Genomic DNA, 12,176 nt, shown 5'->3' on the forward strand with positions numbered 1-12,176 from the left:
AGCAGTAGAGACTTCAGGGGTCAGGATGGGAGACCCAGAAGCTTCTCAGGGTGTCCCAAAGGGATTCTGATTCCTTCTTTACTGAATCCCCTACACTGCTTAGACAACAAAGCAGGGTGAGGAGGGAGAAGACAAACACCCATGAGGAAAGGGGCCACCGTGGTCCAGGACAAAGTGGCACCATGGCCTGCGCTTTGCTGGATTCACCTCTGAGCCTCGGGTCTGCAAGCTGGCACCCCTGCCTCCCGCTTGAGCATGATGCTGGTCAGGCTAGAAATGCTGGGCTGAAGAAGACATCTCATACTTACCCTATTGTCGCTTATCTTTAGAACTTTAGTTAGAAACAAAAGCAGTAAGTTAGTCCAGGCTTCCCGATGACTCTCTGACGTTAGAGTAAGGAAGTAACTTAGGGCTTCGCTGCAGACACTGTAACAGAGAAGGCTCACTTTGACATGTGCTGCATACCTGCTGCTACAGGCGTTCACAGAGAAACAACAGCTGGACGAGGCGGGGAGGGACTACTAGGAACTGGTTAAGAGTCTATCTGCTAACACTAGTAGAGTGTCAACATAAACGTATCCTTTTCAAATGAGAAGAAAACCAGACGTTAAAGAAACCATTGCAATGTATCAGGAAACGCATTTTTCTGAAAATTCCATTGAATTTCAGAGACCCTGTGCAGCAGCACACGTACAAGCCTGGTGTTAAGAAACCAGGGCTGAAATCTGGGGCGGCTCTTCCCTACACTCACTGCGAAGATGAGACACTTCTGGGTCTTAAAAATCTCATCAGTAAAGTGGGAAACAGGGACAAAGTCATCTCTTGAAGTTCTAAAATGTACTTAATTGGTCTCTGAGAACATCTATTCCCTGAGAATATATGCAGATACAATGAAGAAGACTGCATTCTTTCTGAATGGCATATTTCATTCTTAGCATGAGTTTAAAATTTAAAGAACAGAATCTTAAGCTGTCATGAAGTAAAAAGAATGCAAAAAAGGTAACACTAACAAAACTCCAAATATTTTTTCAAACTAAATGCAGGCAGGTTTTCACTTTCACATATGACCTGTTCGTAAAAACGCAGTTATCTGTGGCATGAAAAAGCCCAAAATCTCCGAAGTTTTAAATTTTAAGGGAGAAAACTTTTTTCCTGTCCCATAGCAGTAACAACAGACACGATCTGCTCATGTCAGCAAATGTGCCAAAGTGCGTCCATCTATAGGACTGTATCTAATTTTCACAATTTCTTCCTTAGGCCCCAAGCTATTTGCATGGTCCTGCAGCGGGACTGAGATGTGGACTCTGGCCTGAGTACAAACCTAGTGGCCCTTTCCTACTCTGTACCATGCAGCCATATGGGTCAAAGGCAGAAACTGAACCAAGAGTCTTACTTTAAAAGCCTCTGCTGGACCTCCTCCCAGGCACTAACCCGGCTCTCATCCATGTACATCCGGAAGAGAATGCGCAGCCCACACGCAAGGCTGCTCGTCTCCTGCTTCAGAAGGTTAGGTTTGGATTTGCCCTTGAAGCCTGCAGGAAAGGGAAGTTTCCAGGATTAATTTAGGAAGGCATCTTACAGAAAGACAAAAAGCCTTGTACGAAGGCACGTTTTGTGTACATTCAGCTGCGGCATCTGCTGCTTACAAAGCAGTGCTGCCCTGAGGTGGCCCACAGGGACAGGAATTGCTCAGAGAAGGCACACCTTGAGACTGTGGGGGAGGTCAGTGGACTGGAGGCCCAAGTAGGAGGTGATTTCTAGGTTTAAAATGTCCTTTCTTTCACGCTGGGGAGCAGGGGGAGGGCGGAATATGACATACAAAACCATGCTGGCCTGGGAAAGCAGAACTCCTCAAATGAAATTGCACCTGAAAGCTCCGTACAGCTTACAGGAAGGCTCTTGGATGAACAGGGGCAGACCTCTCAGGAGTGAGGAGGTTTCAAAAGGCCACCAGCATGGTGAAGGGCCCAATGTATATGGAAACAGGGAACCTGGTGACTTTAGCAGGAGTGGTCCTGGTTGAATGGCAGAAACAACTTGGGTTGAATAAAGGGGAAAACATGAATATAGACTAGTCTTCCTAGAAGTTAGGCTGTACAGGGAAGAGGAAGAGCAAAGCCATGGGCTTAATTAGGAGTTGAACAATCACTTTAGATTAAGTAAAATACGCAAATATAAAGTATCCAACACTATTTCACAGAGTTTGATGTTCAATAAACATTAGCTCTCTTTTTTCTTTCATATTCTGCTGCCGCTCACTCTTCCAGCACTCTTTTTCACCTGAGGTGCCAAATAACTATTTCTTAAGTAGAAAACCAGATGTCAGTTTAATTATTATACTTAATTATATACTATATTTATATAATTAAATTATACTTAAAATTTTCCAACTTGTTAAAAAATATGCCTCCCTCCCTCAAAATATCCACTTCCATTCTGAGGTATGGCCATTCCCAGATAAGCACGGAGATGTCATCTGAATACATATGGAAGGATGTCACGTTCAGGACCTTTACACACTTTTTCTCATAAGAGGGCACCTTTTATATGCTGACGGTATCGACAGGGAGGCCCAGAATGGGTGAACAACATGAAAAAAAAAATGAATAGTCAAATCAAGTAACAGATGATTACACAAGGGGGAAACAAATTTCCCCTAGCAGTAGCTTATATTACACATTATAGTATATATTATATACATATTATTATATACTATAATAAAAGTTCTGGCTGGTAGACTGCCTTCCTACTATTATTAAGGTAAAAAGTTCATATAGTGTAAAATGCATACACCCGAATTATACAACAATGAATTCTGATAAATGTACACCTCTGGTGCATAAGTGTTAATGGTGAACATTAAAATGTAAAACTTGTGCGACTTACCTGCTTTCCACAGAGCAGTCCTCTGTTCGTTGTTGGAATTAAATGCCTTTGCAAATCTATGGGACTCTAATAAGCAGTCCAGTAGCTTAAAAAGTTGTTGTGATGTTAAAAAGCGGTACATTCCTTGATCTTGTGTATCAACTCGAACATCAAAGTCCACAGCATCTCTCTTTGGAAAACAAACCACCACAGCACATGTGTGTGTGTGTTTTATACACACACACACACACACATACACAGAGACATGTTCACAAATTTTAGTAAGTTTAGAGCTCAATGTTCCTCAAAGATCAGTTTTACGATCAAGCCACAGAACTTAATCTCTTTTATCGCAACAGGAAATAGGGAGAGGTCCATCTTTCGTTACTGCATTTCCAGAATCTTCCTTCCATGCATCCTAGTCATCAAGGGCCACCTGCTATCTTTCCAATTCCCTCCTCCTATCTTTTGACTCCAGGAGCTCTTCTCCTTTCTGAGCCTACAGCCCTTCCTGTTCCTTCCCCAACTTAGGTCTTCTCTTCTTAACCAGTTTAGACTCCATGCATTCCAGTTATAATTATTCTCTTGCATAATCCCTCGCTCTTTTTACATTAATTAGCTGGCAAAACCACCTACTCCACATCTACACCCACACAATAAACAGACTGGAGAAAACAGACTGGTTTTAAACCAGTGGGCTCTAGGTGTTGCCCAGCAATCCTGCACTGCCCTAGTCTGCTTTCCCGGACGACTAACTCATGTTTTCCCTTCTCTATGTATCTAGAACTCTCTTCCCAGCCTCATTTGGTGGATAATTTTTCTTCTCATCTCTATCAGAAGAGACATCCCACAAACTCCCAACAGCAAATGGACCAACCTTCCTGTGTTAATAACCAACACACTTAGTTGTTTTCCTATTACAATGCAGAGCAGCCCAGGCTTCCATTTAAGACAACCCCCCATGGGCTGGCACTAGACGCAATCCCCGTTCACTTTTCAAAAAGACTGTTCTGCAAGTGCCCTGGTCTTCTACATTCAGTTCTCTCTCTTCCCTGGAGAACTCTCATCAGGGAAAATGCTGCAATACTGTCGATCTTAAAGACAATACAAAGCAAACCCTTCTCTTGACCCCTTCCATCCTCCTCAGCAATTATTCTATTTCTCTGTACCTCTTTACAGCAAAACTTCCCTTGACAGAATTAACAATATTTGCTGCTTCCAATTCCTCTCTTGTACCCATTTCCATAATACTTTTGTCCCCAACATTACAATTAAACACATGTCAAGGTCACTAAGTCTACCAAATTGCTAGAAGGTGATTCTCAGATGAAATATTACTTGGCCCTCTAAGCATTTGACAGAGAATCACATCTTTCTTAAAACATTTTCTTCATTTGGCTTCCAGGATACCACTGTCTCTTGCTCTCCCCTTGCCTCATCGATTCTTATTCTCAGGCTCTTTACCAGCTGCTTCATCACTAGGAGCTCTAACCACGGAAGCCCCGGGGTGCCGGTCGGCGACGCTCCTCTCAGCTGTTCACACCTACTGCCTAGGGCATGTCATTCAGTCCCATGGTTTAAAATGACATTTCTGTGATGAAGGCCCCTGAATGAAATCTCTAATGTGATCTCTGCTCTGAAGTCCAGACTGTGAAAGCTAAGTTCCTCCTCAACTTGTAAAAGCAGCCATTCTCCCCATGTCTGTACCTGTGCGGCGGCTAGGTTTTCGGCATCTTCCTTCTTACTTGTGGCTGGGAAGAACACAATGTTGTCGATAGTCTGGATGAGTTCCAGCTGCACAACACATTTAATCAACAGGGCGGCAAACAATTTTTGTTCTGGAAATTCTGTGAGGAAACCCACCCCAATGCACATGCAAACAAAAATTATTTTGAATCCTTTATAATTTCTATGACATTACAATGCTAAGGAAATATTTGTATGTATGAAGGTTATCTGAACATTTCACACTGAGGACATACTGCTTTTGCACATAAGCACTACTCAATAAAAAAGTAATCAATTTTTAGAAAAGCCTTACAAAATTAATTTTTTAAATAAACAAAAATATTCCCAAGGACTTAAAACAGTAAATAATGTTCAAAAAGGTCCCACTACAACTTTTAAAATAAGATTTAGGTTATTCTTTGATAAAATGTAACAAATGGATTAAAAGCTAAGATTTTAGTAGCATTTACTAGAACTCGTTTGACCTTTGAATGTAAGTAATACAAAAACCTATACCAAAAGAATACAACAGGAACCAGATCTGTGAGAAAGGAAGTGAGGGACAGCCACAAATTCTGACAAATGGGGTAATACTGAGGGTTAACCAGAGCACACGTTTCATTTGGATCCAGGTTGAAAACTGTAGCGAACTATATTTTTCAAATGTATCCATAAACAAAGAAATCTATAAAAAGTTATGCTAAGTACATGATCACAAAACTAACCAAATTTCAAAGTAACAAAATGCTCTCCATGCTGAGCAGACAAGATGAAACACAGCTAATTCCTCTAGCCCAAACGAATCTGCTCAACAAGATATTTCTGACAATCCCCCAACCCATAAGGCCATGTTCATAGAAGAACTTCATATTTCCCTGACCGTCCCAGTTAAGCAAATGCTGAAGCACAAGGTAGGAAAAGAGGTCTCAACTACTGAGATGCTGCAAGAGCAGTGCTGACATGTGGCTCCAAGGGAGGCCCAAGGTCATACCTCAATCCTGGAATGTCAGGGCCAGCTCTTCCAGTGAGCTTTCCAGAGGCAGGTGACTGCCCAACGGGAGCAGCCTGTTTACCACTCTAGGGCAACGACTGGCTCAGCACTGGATGACTTAGAATTCTTCAGTCTGCTTTTGTTTTTAGTACAAATTCCCTTTTGTGGCACCAATTTGTGGAACTTAAATTCATGTTGTAGGGATAGCAAAACAAGTCACATGAATTTATTCTTATTGAGGTCGTTCATTAATAAAGGTTCCTTTCCAGGTAGTTTTCAGAAATGCTGTTGTATTTAATACTTACTACTAGATCACATATCAAAAAAAAAAAAATAAATAAAAGAAGGAAGCCACAAGTCCCACAGCTGTTCCTCTTCAGTGTCTTTCTCCTAGTCCTTTACCTCAGTCAGAGCTGACACGTATCAGTCATTCCTTCACCTCCTCCATTCAAGTCCTAAAACTCAGTTCCTAGAGCAGGAGACTCCTGGCAGTTCAGCTGGGTGTCAGCTGACGTCTGACAGGATGTGTCCTCATTAGTTCTAACATCCGGTGCTAAGGGTGGGAAGAGAAGCAGGGTGAACTGAGAGTATGGCTGACGAGGCTCCACTCTGATCAAATGGGCAAAGCTGGACCTCTCTCTGCTTTCTGGTGTCCGTGGAGGGTAAGGATCTTAACTCTAGACTCACTAGCAATGACCAGCAGCCTGTTTGGGGATAATATCTGTTTGGACAAATTTTACTGCTAGGGTTGGTTGACACTGCCAGAGTTATGGTAGGTGACAGTGTTACTGGTTCACCCAAGCTAAGCAAAGATTAACCATGTGGGACAGCAGCTACGAGCCAAGGCTAGGTGGGGCAGTGATGTTTTCTGCAAGTGTACATCCTGCAGGCAGGAGGAAGTACTCAGGTCTGTGTTACGATTCTTTGAGTAGGAGAGAGTCAGACAGCAGATGGCTGCCTCCATCAGACAGCAGAGGAGCCATCACCTGTCCACTTAATGAAAGGGCTCACGGGAACATGGTGGCCATTTGTTCTTCTCCCAGCTCCACCTATTCTGAGTCAACAATCCTATGGTGAACTGTTCCTAAAGAACTTCGAGGGGAGAGGAAGATGGGTGTCTAACAGAAGGAAAGAACTATGAGTCCTCAGCTCAGGGTGGGCGGGGCACAGCACTCTGCTTCAGTTAAAGGTACATTCCTAGCTTAGCCATGTGATAACTTTCTAATGTACGATGACCATACCCTTCCTTTACAAAGCTAAGTGTATTTAAATCCCATCTCGGGGCTGAGAGAGAAGTCATTCACTATTCTGTCCTCAAGGCATGTTCCAGTGCAGACTAAAGCTGTCATGGATTCCTGCACAAGCCATGCTGTTCTCTAGAAAACAGGAATCAAAAATGCAAATAAGCCACTCACCACTACCTATCTCCCTTTTAGGAAATTTTAGCAAAACACAATGACTGAAGATAGAAACTCCTTTCAAGTAGGATACCAAACCTATCTTCTCTCAAGAAAGAGTATAAAGCACCTAAGATTAATAAAAAATTCCCTGAAAAAAAAAATTAACTCAAAATGGATCAATGACCTAAATGTAGAGACTAAAAGAGTAAAAAATTTTAAAAGGAAAACCTTCACGATCTTAAATCTGACAATAGATTCTTAGCTATGACACTAAAAGCAAGAGCAAGAAAAAAAATATGGGTTTCATCTGAATGAAAAATTTTCTGTGTAAAATGTTATCAAAGAAATGTAAGACTTATACAACAGAAAATATACGTATCTGCGAATCATATATGTGACACAGGTAGAGTATCCAGAGTGTGTAACAAACTTAAAATTCAACACAAAAAGACATAAACCAATTAAAAATGAACAAAGAACATGAATAGGTATTTCTCCAAAGAAGAGACATACAAATGGCATAAGCACATGAAAAGATCATTAGGGTGACTGCACAACACTGTGAATGTACCAAAAATTTTTAAGGATTTATTTATTTTAGAGAGAGAGCATGCACACAGGGGAGGGGCAGAGGGACAGAGGGAATCTCTAGCAGACTCCCTGCTAAGCATGGAGCCTGACCCAGGGCACCATCCCAGGACCCAGGGTCATGACCTTAGCAGAAACCAAGAACTGGCCACTCAATCAAGTGAGCCACCCAGGCGCCCCTAAAATGGTTACTTTTCTTAATGTGAATTTCACCTCGTTTTATAAAAGCAATTAGAGTTGTCCTGCTTTCCTCTAAGGAGGAGGTGGCTTTTCCTTGGTGTTGTAATTTTCCTTCAGTAAACAAAGTTGGATCAGTTTTGTAAAAAGTAGAAGGGATTCCCCTTCTTTGTGAACAAAACAACGAGGGTGAGTGGAGGAGACGTGGTATGGGGCAGCTGAGTGTAAAGAAGGCTGGCTCCACAGGAAGCTGGGTGCTCCTGCTTTGAAAGCACCGTAGAGAAAGGCCCCTCAGGCCCCACTTTTGCAGAAAGGATATGGGGCTAGCATGCAGAAGGGAATGGAGAGAGAAGACTCATGTGCTTGAGAAAAGACCTATGTGTCCGACACAAACATTAGCTGAAAGCATCTACGGAAAATGCTGGTACTACAGGTATTAGTGGATGTCTAAGTTGGAACACACACGGTAACAGAGTGACTACACCATCAATTACAGTATATATTCTGTTAATATCAAAAGTAAAAGCAAACATTTCATCCTTTACCTATATAAAACAAAACACACTATTAGGAGTCATAACTCACTTGTTGTATGTTTAATTTTGCTGACTTCTTCATTCACAGTAGAGACAGCAGCCAGTGGTGCTTGCTGTCTATTATCTGCAGATCTTGGCTGAACAGAATCCTGAATATCGACAGATTTCTGTGATATTGTATCCTAATAAAACAAAAAATGCATTGTAAGTACAATGAATAAAACTTAAGGATGAAAACAGTTTCTGGTATGCTGTTTTTGAAAAAAATGACGTGTGTCACTATGAAAAAGACATTCTATGCAGTGTGATACCAGACACAATGAGAAAATTATTTAAAGTTACTGACGCTTGGGGGAAATCGGAGCGGGGGACAAACCATGAGAGACTGGACTCTGAGAAACAAATTGAGGGTTTTGGAGGGGAGTGGGGTAGTGGGTATTATGGAGGGCACGTACTGCATGGAGCACTGGGTGTAGTGCATAAACAATGAATTTTGGAACACTGAAAAAATTTTTTTTTAAATAAAAAAGAAAAAAAATAGTTACCTATGCTGACAGCCTTTAAGAGAAAATCTTCCTTTCTAACCCTCATTTGTTTCGGGCCTGGTACCACCCAAAAACAATAAAAAAAAATGCAAGGCTTCACTGTGTGGAAAAGCTAGTCAGCAATATCGATGAATTGTCATGAAACCTGTTTAAACAGAACACATATGTGGCAGCGGTGGGAGACATTTCTGCAAGCTTTGTGTAGGTGGTGCGCAGGAAAGCTTTGTAGGGATGAGTTTAGGGAAAGACATTCTGTCATCCAAAGGAACTGGTGACCAGAAAGGTCAGTGAGAAGCTAACTGCGAGTGTGGTATCAGGAAGAAAAGCTCAAGTCCAACAGAACTATACCAGACCTTCGCTCCAGGATTAGGTATAACCTTGGAAAAGCAAAGAACACTCTTGAGTTAAGGTTTTCTAACCTGAAAATGGAGAAGACACTTTTCTTGTAAGTTATTAAAGATAAGGTAAGAAATGCAAAGCACTAGCACAGTGTCAGACAATATATGATAGCTGGCATTACTATTCTAGCTTTATTTTGTTACAGCAATACAACACACTCCAGGTAGAATCCAGAATATGGTTTTCAGAGGAACTGAGAATTCTAACCTAACAGTCTCAGCCAGAAGCGACCTTCACCTGGGTTTCTGCAAAGAAGGCAGAGGCTTATGTTCCCTAGAAAGAGTGCTAATCAAAACAGTATTTTAACTTAGATTTAAAATGTCACAGTTTGAGTTTTCATTTGCTGTTCCGTATAAAACGGGGGTAATGTACCAAACAGGTTCAAAAAATTGCTGAAAGGATCAAATGTGAAAATATTTTTTAAACAGTGAAGAACTACACAAATCTAAAGCCACATTATTATTGTTATAAATGTTCTTAATCATCTTTGTATTTTTCGTGTTTAATACACAAGAGGACTTTAATAATAATTATACAGACCCAGTGGAGTAGTTGGGTAATTTCTTTGGCCACAATGGCCTATAATACACTTAAAAAATATTTTTTGAAGATTTTACTTATTTAAGAGAGAAAGAAGAAAGAGAGACACACAGAGAGAGTCCGCCTGCAGGTGCATGAGCAGGAGGGAGGGGCAAAAGAAGAGGGAGAAGCAGACTCCTGGGCAAGTTGGGGGCTCGATCCCAGGACCCTGAAAATATGACCTGAGCCAAAGGGAGACACTCAACGGACTGAGCCACCCAGGCCCCTATAATGCACTTTTAGATAAAAACTTAAATGGAAGAATGCATATAACAACACTTCTGAATTTGTAAGTTCTTTAAGGGAATGTTTATTGTTTAAAATTAACTATAAAAAAACCAACTCTTTCGGGACGCCTGGGTGGCTCAGTTGGTTAAGCGGCTGCCTTCGGCTCAGGTCATGATCCCAGCGTCCTGGGATCAAGTCCCGCATCGGGCTCCTTGCTCAGCAGGGACCCTCCTTCTCCTTCTGCCTCTGCTGCCACGCCGCCTGCCTGTGCTCTCTCTCTCTCTCTGACAAATAAATAAATAAAATCTTAAAAAAAAAAAACAAAACTCTAACTTGTACATTTTAAGAAGTATGTTTTAAAGGAGAAACTAATCAGTTGGCAATTAAAAATGTATTGTCTTACTGAATATAAGTAAAAACCATTTTTTTTTTTTAAAGCACTGGTTTTTAAAATTTTTTTTGGTCATTGGCTCTTTTGAACATTCTGGTCATTTCTAAGAAGCTTCTCCCCAGGAAACAAAATGTGCAAAAAACTAGGTCACAGTACTTGGGATTTAAAAAGTCTCCTTTACATCAGAGGAATTTTTTTTAAAGTTAGGCATATTGCTTTCTGATTAACCAACGTAAATGAGGATGATTTGGGGGGTAATCTTTGCATTTTTTTAGAACAGCTTTGTATCAGGAATATGCTCACACTTCACCTTTTAAAAAGGACCCTACAGTGGAAGAGGAGCTCCTATGAAAGAAATCTCTATGTATCAAAGTGGAGACATCTCCTAGCTATTCCAAATATAAAATGCCAGTCTCCAAATAAGATTTCAATTTTTGAAACACTACATATAATTAACATAAACTATATATAGAAATGAACGGGAAAATAGCTGGAAGGATATACATCACAGTATTAAACACTGGAGTTGTGGCTGAAGGGGCAGTGTAAAAGGGGACTTGCATTTTTTAACAGTATTTTCTGTACTATCCAAAAAAATTTTTTTCTTAATTAACTGGGTATTTTTCTATTTTTTGTTTTTAAAAAGTAGTTCTTCACCACATCAGTCCTGGACATGCCCCTGTGCCGGACTGTCACACAGGTCACACTGCTTGCAAGTCTGTGGAGATGAAGGAGAAGACTGATTGCCGTTCCAGGAAAAGGTGGAAGACGGGCCAAGTTCTTGAAATCTGGTGATGCCACTATCATTGATATGGCTCCTGACAAGCCTATGTGTGTCGAGAGCTTCTCTGACTATTCTCCTTTGGGCCATTTTGCTGTTCGTGACATGAGACAGACGGCTGCTGTGGGTGTCATCCAAGCAGTGGACAAGAAGGCAGCTGAAGCTGCTAAGGTCACCAAGTCTGCCCAGAAAGCTCAGAAGGCTAAATGAATATTATCCTCAATACACACCACCCCAGTCTTAATCAGTGGTAGAAGAACGGTCTCAGAAATGTCTGCGTCAATGGGCCATGTAAGTTTAATAACAAAAAACTGGTTAATGCTAACAATGCATTGTAAAACCTTCAGAAGGAAAGGAGAATGTTTTGCGGACCTTTTGTTGTGTGTGTGTGTGTGGCAATTTTAAGTTATTAGTTTTTAAGATTAGTACTTTTTAATGGAAACCACTTGATCAAAAATCTGTCCTAGAATTTTCAGACCCATTAAAACAAAAGTTTAGTGAAAGAAACAAAAATAAGTAAGAAGTAGTCCTTTAGTGCATGGCAAGAAATGTTCAGCTGAGAATGACAGTGTGGAAAATACTGCAACTTACTGGCAAACTGTAAGTTGTACAGAGAAGAGAAAGCAAAGGAAAGCAGAGTGAGAGAAGCAGTGGCAGCAGCAGCAGCAGCTCTGTGAAGGCAGCAGCAGCTCACAGAGGAGACTGTGAATTGGTCCTGAGGGGCACCGCTGGCGCAACCCAGCAGCAGCCCAGCCTCTGAGCACTCACCCCCCCACATGTAGTTCCAACAACTTTATGTGCACTACCTGACTTAATTCTAATCACAAGACTCACTCTAACATGAGGTTAGGTAACTTGCTGAGGCCACAGAACCAGTCACTGCAGGGCCAGGATTTCATTTGGGTCTGGCATCAAAGCCCACACCGCAAACTACTATACTATATGGCAGAGGCAGCAAAAAGAGAAGC

At 41.3% G+C, this 12,176-nt stretch overlaps 1 protein-coding gene across 2 annotated transcripts in view; it reads right to left on the bottom strand.

Moving 5' to 3' along the window:
- The window catches only part of ARFGEF1 (ADP ribosylation factor guanine nucleotide exchange factor 1), a 144,854-nt gene that overhangs the window by 2,879 nt on the left and 129,799 nt on the right, over positions 1-12,176 (bottom strand). Inside the window, exons 34-38 of one of the 2 annotated variants that reach the window (XM_032847874.1) lie at positions 8,335-8,467; positions 4,573-4,712; positions 2,887-3,055; positions 1,394-1,532; positions 309-426 (exon numbers count right to left, since the gene is read on the bottom strand). In XM_032847874.1, the coding sequence (XP_032703765.1) occupies positions 309-426; positions 1,394-1,532; positions 2,887-3,055; positions 4,573-4,712; positions 8,335-8,467 (699 nt within the window). Of the gene's footprint in view, positions 1-308; positions 427-1,393; positions 1,533-2,886; positions 3,056-4,572; positions 4,713-8,334; positions 8,468-12,176 lie in introns of those variants that run through there. The other variant, XM_032847875.1, reaches the window with a different exon arrangement.

Source organism: Lontra canadensis, unplaced genomic scaffold (assembly GCF_010015895.1).
Source record: "Lontra canadensis isolate GAN:19392208 unplaced genomic scaffold, GSC_riverotter_1.0 scaffold195, whole genome shotgun sequence".
NCBI classification, from domain to species: domain Eukaryota; kingdom Metazoa; phylum Chordata; class Mammalia; order Carnivora; family Mustelidae; genus Lontra; species Lontra canadensis.